The 15394-nt window shown below is 43.5% G+C and overlaps 1 protein-coding gene across 1 annotated transcript; it reads left to right on the top strand.

Moving 5' to 3' along the window:
- The first annotated feature begins 6906 nt into the window (after positions 1-6906).
- Positions 6907-9404, top strand: LOC109216861. The gene is made up of 4 exons (XM_019381078.1): positions 6907-7020; positions 7223-7362; positions 8022-8164; positions 8206-9404. The coding sequence occupies exons 1-4, from the start codon at positions 6907-6909 to the stop codon at positions 9402-9404; spliced, it is 1596 nt and encodes a 531-aa protein (XP_019236623.1).
- The last annotated feature ends 5990 nt before the right edge of the window (positions 9405-15394 follow it).

The raw sequence follows: 15394 nt of genomic DNA, 5'->3' as shown, positions 1-15394 counted from the left end.
ACCTTCCGCTTCTGCGGTCCCCAATCGCATCTGCGGGACCGCTTAAGCGATCCAATGTTCCGCTTCTGCGGAACCTGACCAGGGTTCCAAATTCCGCTCCTGCGAGGTCTAGCTCGCTTCTGCGAGGCCGCCTATGCGGTCCTCCTTCCGCTCCTGCGGAATCTGGCAAGGGCCAAGACTTCCGCTTCTGCGCATCTTCCAATCGCTTCAGCGAGACCGCACCTGCGGTCCCATAACCGCAGGTGCGAAACCAACAGATACCAGCAAGGTTGAACCTGCAATTAACTCCAAAAACCTTCCGTTTAACCACCCGAATTCATCCCGAGGCCCCCGAGACCTCAACCAAAAACACCAACACATCCTAATACCTTATTCAAACTTGTTCTAATCCTCAAACACTTCAAACAACGCTAAAACCATCAAATCACATCGGATTCAAGCCTAAGTTTCTTAAAAACTTCCGAATTACGCATTCGATCAAAAACCCGACCAAAACACCTCCGAATGACCTGAAATTTTGCACACATATCCAAAATCACCTAACGAAGCTACAGCAACTCTCGGAATTCCATTCCGACCCTCGGATCAAAATCTCACCTATCAACCGGAATTCGCCAAAATACTAACTTCGCCAATTCAAGCCTAATTCTATACCGGACCTCCAAAATCAATTTCGATCGCACTCCCAAGTCACAAATCATTTCCCGAAGCTAACCGAATCACCGGAAATCACATCCGAGCCTTCTAACTCATAAGTCAACGTCCGGTTGACTTTTCCAACTTAAGCCTTCCTTAAAGAGACTAAGTGTCTCACTTCTTATCAAAACCAATCCAAATCAACTCTAACACACCACATACCGATAACGAAACATAAGGAAACATAAAAATGGGAGAAACGAAGCAGTAACACCTGAGACGACGGGTCGGGTCGTCACATCCTCCCAACTTAAACAAACGCTCGTCCTCGAGCGTACCCAGAGTTGTACTAGAAGCCAACCAACAGCTGAATAACCTTACCACGCATATACCCGGGGTGATCCCACGTCACCCTATCTCACATAGGTCCGATAATACATCATAGCTGAAATTTCACAGTCCATCAAGACCATAAACCGTAGAACCACATTGCACTTCCCGAAATCATACACAAGATCAGAACCTCGCATCTATACCCAGAATAAACCCGAACCAGCTGTAATAACCCATACCTGCAACCTCAGGTGAAATCATATGATATACCACATAATCCAAACACTCGAAACGATAGCCTCTATTTACAGCAGTTGCCCATAATAACCAAATACCGATAGAAAACCTTTTATTAGCTAAATTCTTATTCCAAAACTTCCATATACTGCCAACAACAAATGAAACACGCGATAAATTGTAACTATTCCTCAGATCCACCATTCATTAAGCCACTTCCCTTTGACTAATATCACAACAGATTTCCGGGCCATACCTTGATATTATCTCTCTAACAAGTTGCAATCAATTCTGTTCGTATTCATTAATGACTCTAACGATCACCTCGAACCCAACACACCACTCTGGTGATATGATACCTCAACACAGGCCTAAGACACAACTTGCATAATACGCGTACCAACAAGAAACGACCTGAATATACTCAAATCATGAAAATAACTCAAACAAAAGAGTTGTACTTCAAGCTCATCAGTATCATCACAACACAAGGCTGAGACCCCGTCTCACATCATAGAAATAGAACACCTGAATCTACCTCGAAGGGTCCTAACTCCACATAGCCTCGCTACAATGCGCGATCATATCCAAACACCGTTACACATGAAGCACCTCAAGTCACTATGATCAAAATCGACAGCCACGCACATTTGTTGTCTGTAACCAAAGCAATTCATTACATCCACTGTGAAACCAATAACATATGACACACAACCCGATAGGCCATAACCAATACTCCATTTGCTGAGCAACACTCAATCACTCTTCCCGCTCGACTTCCTCTATGAATCTCAAATAGGACCGCACCACATGTGCCTATAGCCAACAAGTCATGACATCCCACAGCACAGAAAGCAACTCATAGATCTCCCCAGATCCCTAAACAAGCTCAATAACGATAGATCCAACCTATCCCTCAACAATACAACTCGGGACTAACCAAGCTAACTCAAGCTAAATACGTAGCCACATTGGCCTGCCAACGAGCTCATTATCAAGAAGCCTGAAGCTGCTCCTTCCACTACTATAACTCCTGTCGGAGCCGTACAATACGGTGCCCGGCACCAAATCAACATCGAAATCCACAACCTCGCCCGGCAACATGCCCGGCCACAAGGAACGCATCCGAAAAGGTCACTCAATACCGGAACTGAATCAATGGTAGAAACCTCTGCACTGACATCCGTTGCGAAGGCCCGATTAAGGAAAGCAATCCTTCTCAGCCATCCGCTGAATCTTTTGAAATATATACCAGTCTGCAAGAACATAATCCAATGCACCTTGCCACTCAACCCGTGGCATTTCCGGCATAGCCCGTAGTACAATAGTCTAGAATAATCCAACACTAAGACAACCAGTCTACAATCCAATATCATATCCAAAATCTGGCATACCAAGCAAAGAAAGATCCACTCGGACCTCTAATTCCCAATAACCGCTAGACGGTGCCGATACACACGATTTACAACAATTGCATAGCCTGAACACGAGAACTCCTAGTCTCCAACTCCATATAGACACAAATCACTATACCTGATCCCAAATTGCGTCGTACGAATACATATCACACCTCAAGTACCCAATCATCCCACGAAAGGTATTCTAAAGTTTCCCTGTGCCATCAAACAAACTCAGATATCAACAGTCGATCCCAAATGCCGCAACACTACCGAAGTATTATCAGTTTACATCACATTGCCCTTTTACTGGAACATATACCCCCGTCGAATCACTATGGTTGGCAATACCATTTTCCTTAATCATTTGAAGATCGATTCTTTAATCACCTGCAGCTGCCCGTGCTGCTTAAGAATTTAATGACTTTCCATTATGAACAGAACCGTAACCTTACACACACCAATCCCAATCCTCCACCACATATCGCATATACCATACCGCACTAGTATAACATGAGAACTCCATCTCCCTTCCTAACCACAAACATCTACGTACTCCACTCGTCAAGAACTCTCCATGAATCCCATCAAGAAGAGAAATCATTACACATTCCATGCTTCGCATGCCCATAGGCAATTTATACGCCTCTAAACCACGGTAAAACTTATCAAGAACTCTCCCCCAATTCCATTGCACAAGCTAAACTGCCAGGACTGAATTTTTCTACCCGAACCAAGCTAAGCAAGCTGTCAGAACTCAAGAGCCTTGCTGCACAATACCTGCAAAAGCCCATTACCTCGAACACATACGAAGAATTAATCACATCCTTACCATACCGATTCGGTCTACTATCAAGCTATTCCATCTATCTAATTTCCCTTTTTGATTCATCATCCACTTGATATTTCTCCCTCGCTGTAGCATCACAATGCCTCAATCCAAGCTTACCACACGAGACTCGAACATAAGACCACACTGTCTAAGACCCACAGGCCATTGAATACTCTCTCAATTGTTCCCCAGAAATACCACATTCCAGAATACTTCACTCTGAGAACTATCTACGAATCTAAATTGGCTTCCTTTGCTTTCCAGGTGTCGACACATAGGATCCCATGATCAACATAAAAATACCACAAGTCTTGACATTTTCTATTGAAACACTGTCTTTAGTCACATACACCACCTTAAAACACCTGAGTGCTACATATAGATTCTTGAACACATTAAAACCATTCTCGAGAGTCATTCTCTCTTATACAACTGTAATTTACCTGACTTAACGAACAGAACCATTCGTGCTTTATTGGCACTCCGATACAGTAAAATGAGACTCCCATCCCAATACAACCAAGCACTTCCTGCTCTATGCACCGAGCATCCTCTACCAACAACAACTCTAGACATTTCGTAATTCTCATACCCTATTGAACATAATATAACCTTTGTCGAAATTTTGCTTCACTCGTGCCATCCTCGGCTCAATCTGTGTAACTAGAACTAACTCGCCAGCATACCTCGAGACGTACCCAACATAGCACATAACCGTGCAATCAGCTAATCAGTAGCAACCTCCCCAACTTGTCTCGAAGCCATATATCAAGACACACTTAACAACTCATAACACTTTTACTCTAATGATGCCACAATGTCATAGTGAGATTAAACTCAAATCATCTACAAGTTTGTGAAAACACAGATCATCTAGTACTGTAATCCCCTACAAATCTCGCATTCTTCTCCACATCAGCTGAGTCCACCCTCTAGAGCGACCCGAATTTATCAACTTTCAACTCGTACTCTTCAATTACACATGAGATCTTCTAATAATACACATAAGAATCGTACCACTTAAGAACACTCTGCAGGAGATAATCCACCTGCTCCACCTCAATTTAGTATTTCAGCACACCTTCCACCATCACATACGTTACACAGTCAATTTAGTCTTCCTGCGTCTGAACTCATACCACCACATGTAATGCACTTTACTTACCAACTAGGAGACACGAAAATATTCTTCACGTGCCCTTAATTCGGGCTACACATCAAATCACAATAGGAATCGAACACTTAACAGTTCATCTATTATCCAATAGACCTCTTCGTCACTACCAAGTCATATAGATACATCTCACAATTCTAACATACTCAGCAAATGGATATCTAACCGCCATTCCGGCTAATAAGGACATTACCGAACATATAACCTTGCTCACACAATCAGCACCTCAGTGCTCAAGCCATAGGAAAAGATCCAGCCTCAAGTCCTCCAGACTGGCCCAACATACTCACGAAGATCACATCTCGCCCCTTGATCGGGGAATCGCAAGCCATCCAGGCACATATAATACTGAGCGCTCACGTGCGCATACAGACGTGTGGAAGGAATTTCAAGAGTTATATCTCAAGCTGAATCAAGTACGCACGATAAGAATTCCAAGAATGGGAAGTTTTCCTAAAGGTTCTGCAACCTCTCGAGGATAAATACAGATGTCTGCGTACCGATCCGCGAGACTCTACTAAACCTGCTCATGACTCGTGAGACCTAGTAACCTAGGCTCTGATACCAACTTGTCACGACCCAATTCCCATACCCGGTCGTGATGGCGCCTCTCGTGAAGACAAGGCCAGCCAACTAACCCAAATCCTTTCACTAACAATTATTAAACATAAATGAATAGAAGATACAACTTAATGGCATTAGAAACTGTTAATTACTACCCGACCAGGGTGTCACAAGTCACGAGCATCTAAGAAGTAGGAACACAACAACAGGGTCATATATATATATAAAATAAAATCTGGAATCTAAAAGACGAAGTACAGTGCCGCGAACGCTGGCGGTCACCTTGCTCAGCTACATTAGTAATACCTTCAGTCCGCTAATCACCCGCTACCGGGTGAACATTACCTGCAACTGCACGCGAGGTGCAGGGAGTAAAGTGAGTACTTCCAACTCAGTGGTAATAAGAGTAAATAATAACTGAGAGACAAGAAATCACGTAAGAGCAGTCCATCATGCTATATAGGACAGTACAACCCTTTGAGAAAACAGTAAAAACCGTGAAAAATCCTTTAGAAAATATCTGGCTCAGTTTAAAAACCTCTTTTGAAAATATCCTTTTCCAACAGTCAAGCAAATGAATGCGTATTCAGATAATGCAAGTCCGCACATAAGTCAGCCCCTCGGGCACAGCACTCCACTAACAATTAACACCAGGGCGTCTGGTAAACAGTGCAAGAAGTAGCATGAATGCCAATGAAATGAGAGTGCTGAATGTCATGACACGTAGTACAAACAGGAACCGATGCATGAATGCAATGCAATGCACATGACCGCTGCGTCGCGCAGCCCGATCCATTTGGGTACCCGCGCTCACTATGGGGGTTCAGACTCCGGAGGGGCTCCTACAGCCCAAGCGCAATATCATCATAGCATCACTGCGGCGTGCAGCCCGATCCATCCTCAGTCCAGAACATGCAAATGAGCCACTCGGGCAATGTCAAGTAATAGCTTTTAACTCAAAACATCAGAAAATGCAATTTAAGTCTTTAAACTTTAACAATATGACTGCACATTTCAAAACAGGGTTTAACTCAGGACTAAAATCATTTAATATGATAAGTGTCATGAAAACAGTGATAATAATCCCTAAAGGATTCAAATAATTGGCACGAAGCCCAGAACATGGCAATCAACCTAAATCACGATAGCATCTAGTAGGTTTCAGTCAATTACGCAGTAAAATCAACAACCGGGACGGACCAAGTTGCAATCCCCAACGGTGCTCTACCCCACGCTCATACCTGGCGTGCAAGTCACCACAATACAGCACTATGATGTGCAAATCCGGGGTTTCAAACCCTCAGGATATCATTTACAAGTATTACTCACCTTGAACCAGTGAAATCCCTAGCTCGCAACGCCTTTGCCCCTTGAATCGGCCTCCACGCGCGTCGAATCTAACCAAAATCAGAGCGAATACATCACAATATGCTAATGGAACACTACCCAAACGAAAACAATCAAAAATTAGCAAGAACCTTGAAACTAGCAAAACCCGAGCCCCGGGCCCGCTTCTCGAAAGGCCTATATTAACTAGGCCAAGTCTGTGGACTAGGTGTATTATGCAGTGAGTCAAAAGGGGGCTAAATCTGCAAATAACTATAAAAGCAAGCAAAAATAAGAATGCAAAAGAACTAGGTCGGCCCATTATTTTAAAGCCCAACATTGAAAGGAATCGGAAGGCCTCCACCTCGTTACACTCATTAACCAAAGCTTCTCTAGATACTGAAGTAATGGTTTTAAACGAAGGCGATGCTGACGACAAAGCAAAGGTCATGCAATCTCTCCCGCTTCTCACTCTCCCATATCTGTATCCTGAACCCTCCATGATCAGTTCCCCAATTCAGGTTTTTCTTCTCCTTTAAGCAATGACAGTTTGTCATTGCCATGGTATGTTGATAGTCATGCAGAACAACAAATGATTCACTCTCCGGCAGTTATAGAGACTTCGCACTAGACCAAGATCGTGATGTCTAAAGTTTGCAAAGCTTTTGGGGTTAATTCAGCAGGTTTGAACACGAAATATTTGACATGGTGCTGGGAATGCAGCAAAAACGTAAATCTCAACTTCAGCAATTAAAGGGGAAAGGAAGTGCTGGAAAAACTCCAAAGAAAAAGGGCGAGATTATTGCCAAAAAGCTGGAATGCTTAGTTAATTATGATAGAGGAAGTAACTCAAGCAGGGGCAGGTTTTACAAAGCCTTCTCTGAATGAAGGCAAAAATTATAAGCTAGAATATAAGGGGGTTCAATGATGTGAGCAAAAGAGACACTATTAAGTCACTTATTCAAAATAGAGGCCAGACATCGTATGCCTACAAGAAATAAAGACTAAAAATTTCTCCGTGTCAATGGTGAGGCATGTATGGGGTTCAAGGTGGAACTTAAAGCTAGTGGTACTAGGGGTGGCATTCTAATCATGTGGGACAGGAGACAGTGGAGATGTTTACACTCTAATCAAGGTCAACACACTATCTCAGCTATGTTTGAAGGCACCAAGGTAGATTTCAGATTTTGCTTCTCAGGTGTTTACGAGCCTCATACTAACTAGGAAAGGGTTGACCTTTGGAATGAATTGGCGGATGTAAGGGGTCTCTTGAACGAATGCCTGTTTATATGGGGCAACTTAAATGTTTGTAGGTTTGAGAATGAGAGATTTAACTACATAAGGAGGTCAAGAGCCATGAAAAGCTATTCTGATTTCATTTAAGACATGGGTCTGGTGGACCTTCCTTTGTAGGGTGCCTCTTATACTTGGCATAGGGGGGAGGACTCTTTACAAGCCTCTAGGATTGACAGATTTCTGCTCTCTTATGAGTGGAATGAATATTTGGCTTTGTGAAATAAAGAGCATTGCCAATGGTGGTCTCAGATCATAAGCCAATTGTCCTAGAAAGTGGTGTTTGGTCATCTGACCCCTCTTACTTCAAATCTGAGAATATGTGGTTGAAACAAGAAGGGTTCCTTGACCCAGTGAAGCAATGGTGGCAAAGTTATATTGTTAATGGCTCCCCTGATTTTATTTTTGCGCAGAAATTGAAACTATTAAGAAGGACTTGGCTATCTGGAACAATGAGGTCTTTGGCAAATTAAGTACCAAGATCAACAATGTATTGGAAGAGCTACAGATGCTAGAGCAGGCTACTGAAGGGAGAGAACAAACTCTAGATGTAAATAACAACATCCTGAGGTTGAAGGTGGAGATTCAACAGCTAGCTAAGACTGAAGAAACTTCTTGGAGAAATAAATCTAGATGTTTGTGGTTGAAAGAGGGTGACAGGAACACTAAGTACTTTCAAAGAATAGCTAATTCTAATAGAAGTTACAACCACATTGATAGATTACAGGTAGGTAAGGACATCATTAAAGACAAAGAGCAGGTGAAGGAGGCGATTCTTGATTTCTACCAAGAACTTTACACTGAAAATGAAGACCGGAGGCTTACTGCCACCTTTGAAGGTCTAGGTTGTTTGAGCTCTGTTGAGAAAGAAGAATTGGAATATGATTTTGAAGAGGAGGAAGTTCGATATGCCATCAATTCTTGTGCACCTGATAAGAGCCCAGGTCCTGATGGCTTTAGTATGGCGCTTTATCAGAAGTGTTGGGACACTTTAAGGCTTGACATAATGGGAGCTCTTAGTCACTCCATGCCAATTTCCACATGGTTAAATCCTTTAATGCATCCTTTATTTGCTTTTGTCCCCAAGAGAAAAGGTGCAATTGAGCTCAAAGACTTCAGGCCAATTAGACTGATAGGTAGAGTCCACAAGATCTTGGCAAAAGTACTTACAGAAAGGCTAAAGAAAGTGATTGGAAAAGTAGTTTCAAGCTATCAAAATGCCTTCATCAAAGGCCGGCAGATCATTAATGCAGCTCGTATTGCAAATGAAGTGCTGGATTGGAGGCACAAAAGTAGTGCTCCTGGACTTCTATTCAAGATGGACATAGAGAAAGCCTTTGACAAACTCAAATGGAAGTTCCTTGTCTCAATTTTTTGGCAAATGGGATTTGGGATGAAATGGATCAAGTACAGCTTCACTACTGTGAAGTATTCTATCTTGGTCAACAGAAGCCCTGTAGGTTTTTTCTCTCCTGAGAGAGGAATAAGGCAATGGGATCCCTTATCCCCTTTTCTCTTCATACTGGCAATGGAGGGACGTAGTAAAATTGTTGAAAAGGCCAAGCAGTTACAATGGATAAAAGGTTTCAAGGCAGAGCTCCAGGTTCCCTAGTCAATGTATCACGCTTACTGTTTGCTGATGACACTCTAATATTCTGTGGTGCAGAGAAATCTTAGGTTCAATACTTAAATCTCACACTCATGCTCTTTGAAGCTATGTCAGGGTTACACATCAACATGTCCAAGAGCATTATCTACCCTATTAATGTGGTTGCTGAACTGGAGGAGATGGCTGGTATTATGTTCTGTAACTCTAGTGCTTTCCCAACAACTTATCTAGGCCTGCCATTGGGTGCCAGACACAGGTCGATAGAGATCTGGAACGTGATCATTGAAAAATTTGAGAAAAGATTAGCCTCTTGAGAGCAACAATATCTCTCTTTGGGAGGTAGACTAACTTTAATTAACAGTGTCCTGAATAGCGGTCACAACCCAAAACTTGGCCTATCGTGATGGCGCCTAACGTGGTACTAGGCAAGCCGACACTTCAAGAGTACTTCCACATTTCTAAATGAAAAATAAGAATAACACATGTTTTAATCAATAAAACTCTCAAAATGGATAGAAAGTCAAAACCAATACAGAAATTCCCAACATCGGGGTGTCACTGAGTACATGAGCATCTAAACTTCACAAATCTGGGAGTACTATCCATAATTGTCCAAAAACTAAATACATAAAATAGAAAGATAGGGAAGGAGAGACAAGGTCTGCGAAACACCGGGCAGCTACCTTGGAATCTCCAAAAGATCAACTGTGCAAAGGAATCAACACCCACCGCGTTCGGAAACACCTGGATCTGCACACGAAGTGCAGGGTGTAGCATGAGTACAACCAAATCAGTAAGTAACAAGACTAAATAAAGGACTGAAAGTAGTGACGAGCTTCACAGTTATAGTTCAATTACAGTAATTTCAACATAGGAAGGTAGACATGCTTTCAAGTTTGACTATTAAGGCCAAAACAGTTAATTCATGCCAATATCAATTAAAACAAAAGATAATATCCCTCAGAAATTACAAGAAAGTGATATACGACAGCTGAAGTGCAACAATAAAGAAGTCAAATGCATCCTCTCAGAGCAACAGTCACTCAGTCCTCCCATTCACTCCAACCTCACCATCACTCACTCCTCGCAGTCACTCATTCCTCTCAGTCGCTCAGCACTGGGCACTCGACACTCGCACTCGCACTTAGTAGGTACCTGCGCTCACTGGGGTATGTACAGACTCCGGAGAAGCTCCTTCAACCCAAGCGTTACAAAAAGCCAATCATGGAATAAATCAATGAAACATGCTGCTGCGTGCAACCCGATCCCATAAATATCTTCACAATAAGGCCCTCGGCCTCACTCGGTCATCAACCTCTCCAGTCTCTCTGGCTCTCAATGTTCATGAAATTCAGCCTAAATAGAAATGATATAATGTATCAACAACGAACAATAGAGACTGAGATATGATATGCAAGTAAAACTGTGACTGAGTACAAAACAACAATTTAGCATATAATTCAACATATACGTGGCCTCTGTGGGTTCCTAAAATGCCAACACATAGTCTAAACATGATTTGTAGCTCAATTTCTATAACACATGAAGAATTTACGGATAACAACATATTATTCAACTACACGGTTCCATGGAATGAACCAAGTCATAGTTCCTACGGTGCACGCCCACATGTCCGTCACCAAGCATGTGCGTCACCTCAAAACCAATCATAAGACACATGGTACGAGGTTTCATACCCTCATAACAAAATTTGGAACTGTTATTTACCTCAAACCGCGCAAATCTCTACTCCAACACACCCTTGCCTCGCGAATCGGCCTAAAAAAATCCCGAATCTATCCACATATAATATTATACAATCAGCACGGGCTAAAGGAATAAATTCGATAAGAAAATACTAAGTTATTAATCAAAAGTCAAAAATCAACTCAAAAGCCGGCCCCCAGGCCCACATCTTGGTATCGGGTGAAAGTCACAAAACCCGAAAGCCCATTCAACCATGAGTCCAATCATACCAAACTTACCAAAATCTGACATCAAATCATCACCAAAATCCCCAAATTTGACTCTCCAAATCCCTAGCCTCAAACTCCCAAATTCCACCTTAAATACGCACAAACTTGGTGGGAAATTCAATGGGGAAACAAGATTATTGATAAAAAATGAGCACAAGGGACTTACTTCAAGAAACCCTCAAAATTCCTCTCAGGAATTGCCCAAACTCGAGCTTGAAATGTTTAAAACGAAGCAAAATCGCGAACCCTTATATTTAAGTGTTCTGTCCAGCATTCTCGCTTCTGCGGCCACTTTAGCCGGTTCTGCGGCACCACTTTTGCGGTCCATCCTCCCCATCCGCGGAGGACACTAAGCCTCCCAACCACTTCTGCGGTCGAACCCCTGCTTCTGCAAGCGCGCATCTGCGCAAACAAACCCGCTTCTGCGGACCGGCCTCATCACTCCTAGTTCCGCTTCTGCGACCCTCCAAGCATAGTTGTGAGTCCGCACCTGCGGAATACCTTCCGCATCTACGCTCCATAGTCCCTAGTCTAATCCTCCGTATCTGCGCAACAGAGCCCGCATCTGCGAGCTCGCACCTACGATCACAACTCCGCAGGTGCGGTTACACCAGTAGAGTCCCAACTTCAGCAATCTTTCAAACTCAACCTTTGATCCGAAAACTATTCGAAATCAACCGGCCCTCGGGACCTCAACCAAACATACCAATAGGCCCTCAAATCACATCAAACAACATCGAAAACACGAATTTCACCCCAATTCAAGCTTAATGAAACTAAGTAAATCCAACTTCCACAATCGATGTCGAAACCTATCAAATCACGTCCGATTGACCTTAAATATTGTACACAAGTCACAAATGACACCACGAACCTACTCTGACTCTCGAAAATGGAATCCGACCCTGATATCAAAAAGTCCACTCCTGGTCCAACTTTCCAAAACTCCAATTTTCGCCATTTCAAGCCTAATTCAACTACGGACCTCCAAATCACAATCCGGACACGCTCCTAAATCATAAATCACCCAACAGAGCTAACGGAACCATCAAAACTCCATTTTGGAGTCGTTTACTCATAAGTCAACACCCGGTCAACCATTTCAACTTAAGCTTTCAACCTTGAGACTAAGTGTCTCATATAATTTCGAAATCCCTCTGGACTAGAACCGACTACCCCGGAAAGTCACATAACAACTATAAGGTACGAGCAGTAAATGGAGGAACGAGCTACAACTCTCAAACTGACCGGCCGGGTCGTTACATCCTCCCCCTCTTAAATAAACGTTCGTCCTCGAACGAGTCTAGAAACATACCTGGAGTCTCAAATAGGGTCGGATATCTACTCCGCATCCCCCGCTCTATCTCCCAAGTAGCCTCCTCAACTGGCTGACCTCTTCACTGCACCTTCACTGAAGCTATGTCCTTTGACCTCAACTTTTGAACTTGCTGATCCAAAATGGCCACCGGCTCCACATCATAATTCAAATCACCATCCAACTGAACCGTGCAAAAATCCTAAACATGAGATGGATCGTCAACATACTTTCAGAGCATAGAAATATGAAATACTGGATGCACACTCGACAAACTAGGTGGCAAGGAAAGCTTGTAAGCCACCTCTCCATTCCTCTGAAGTACCTCAAACGGCCCAATATACCGAGGGCTCAACTTGCCCTTCTTCCCGAATTTCACAACACCCTTCATGGGCGAAACCTTAAGAAGCACCTTTTCCCTAACCATGAAAGCAACATCACGGACCTTCCTAGCGGCATAACTCTTCTTTCTAGACTGCACCGTGCGAAGCCGATCCTGAATCAATTTAACCGAGTCCAAACCATCCGAAACCACGTCAGTACCCAATAGCCTAGCCTCACCCGGCTCAAACCAACCCACCGGAGATCAAAACTGTCTCCCATACAAAGCCTCACACGGAGCCATCTGAATGCTTGACTGGTAGCTATTGTTGTAGGCAAATTTTGCAGGCGGCAAAACTGATCCCAAGAACCCCCAAAATCATTGACACAAGCGTGTAGCATGTCCTCCAATATCTGAATAGTGCGCTCGGATTGTCCATCCGTCTGAGAGTGATATGTTGTGCTCAACTCAACCGGGTTCCCAACTCTTACTGTACTGCTCTCCAAAATTGTGATGTAAACTGCGTGCCCCGATCTAAAATAATGGACACTTGCACACCGTGAAGGCGAACAATCTCGCGAATGTAAATCTCAGCCAACCGCTCCGAAGAATAAGTAGTCCCAACTGGAATGAAGTGCGCGGACTTGGTCAGCCGATTCACAATCATCCAAATAGAATTGAACTTTCTCGATGTACGTGGGAACCCAACTACAAAATCCATGGTGATACGCTCCTATTTCCACTCCGGAATATCAAGCCTCTGAAGCAACCACCCGGTCTCTAATGCTCATACTTCATCTGCTGACAATTGAGGCACCAAGCTAGAAACCCCACTATATCCTTGTTCATCCTCCACTACCAGTAATTCTGCCTCAAGTCCTGGTACATCTTCGCGACACCTAGATGAATGTAATACCGGGAACTGTGGGCCTCCTCAACAATCAACTCACGTAGTCCATCTACATTAGGCACACAAATCCGACCCTGCATCCTCAGCACCCCATCATCCCAAATAGTAACATCTCTGGCATCATCATGCTGAACCGTGTCCTTGAGGACAAGCAAATGAGGTTCATCATACTGGCGCTCTCTGATGCGATCATATAAGGAAGACCGAGAAACTACACAAGCTAGAACCCGACTGGGCTCCGAAACATCTAATCTCACGAACTGGTTGGCCAAGGCCTAAACATCAACTACAAGTTGTCTCTCACCAACGGGAATGAATGCAAGGCTACCCCACACTCACCGCCTTCCTACTCAAGGCATCGGCCACCACATTGGCCTTCCCGAGATGATACAGAATAGTGATATCATAATTCTTTAGCAGCTCCAGCTATCTCCGCTGCCTCAAATTTAGATCCTTTTGTTTGAACAAATGCTGGAGACTCCGATGATCCATAAATACCTCAGAAGACACACTGTAGAGATAATGCCTCTAAATCTTCAATGTGTGAACGATGACAGCCAAATCCAAATCATGAACAGGGTAGTTCGTCTCATGGGGCTTCAACTGACGTGAAGCGTATGCAATCACTCTACCTCATGCATCAAGACACAATACCGACCTGAAAAGCATCACAATACACTAGATAAGAGCCCGAAGCTAAAGGCAAGACTAAAACTGGAGTTGTGGTCAAGGCAGTCTTGAGCTTCTGAAAGCTCTCTTCGCACTCATCTGACCACCTGAAAGTAGCACCTTTCTGGGTCAATTTGGTCAAAGGCGAAGCAATAGACGAGAAACCCTCCACGAAGTGATGATAATAACCGGCCAAGCCAAGAAAGCTCCGAATCTCCGTAGCTAAGGACGGTCTGGGCCAACTCTGAACCGCCTCTATCTTCTTTGGATCCACCCGAATCCCCTCACTGGACACCACGTGCCCCAAGAACGCCACTAAACTAAGCCAAAACTCACATTTGGAGAACTTGGCATAAAACTTCTCCTCCCTCAACTACTGCAACACAATCCTCAAATGCTGGGCATGCTCCTCCTAGCTACGAGAGTACACCAGGATATCATCAATAAACACTATGACAAATGAGTCGAGATAAGGCTAAAACACACTGTTCATCAGATGCATGAATGCTGCTGGGGGTTGGTCAGCCCAAAAGACATCACAAGAAACTCATAATGACCATAATAGGTATTGAATGCCATTTTTAGAATATCCAAGTCCCAAATCTTCAACCGGTGATACCCAGACCTCAAATCAATCTTAGAGAACACTCTCGCTCCCTGAAACTGGTCAAATTGATCATCAATACGTGGCAAAGGATACTTGTTCTTGATTGTAACTTTGTTCAACTACCTATAATCGATGCACATCCGCATAGTACCATCCTTCTTCTTTACAAACAGAACCGGTGCACCCCAAGGCGA

This window comes from Nicotiana attenuata, unplaced genomic scaffold (genome assembly GCF_001879085.1).
Source record: "Nicotiana attenuata strain UT unplaced genomic scaffold, NIATTr2, whole genome shotgun sequence".
Taxonomy (NCBI): domain Eukaryota; kingdom Viridiplantae; phylum Streptophyta; class Magnoliopsida; order Solanales; family Solanaceae; genus Nicotiana; species Nicotiana attenuata.
Note: the sequence above shows the minus strand (reverse complement) of the source record. Positions and strands in the feature narration are given on the sequence as shown.

Coding starts and splice junctions, on each gene's coding strand:
- LOC109216861 (XM_019381078.1), top strand. CDS start 6,907: ATGGTTTTAAACGAAGGCGATGCTGACGACAAAGCAAAGGTCATGCAA. Junction 7,363..8,021: donor AGTAACTCAAGCAGGGGCAG/GTTTTACAAAGC, acceptor TGTGAAATAAAG/AGCATTGCCAATGGTGGTCT. Junction 8,165..8,205: donor AGTGAAGCAATGGTGGCAAA/GTTATATTGTTA, acceptor ATTTTTGCGCAG/AAATTGAAACTATTAAGAAG.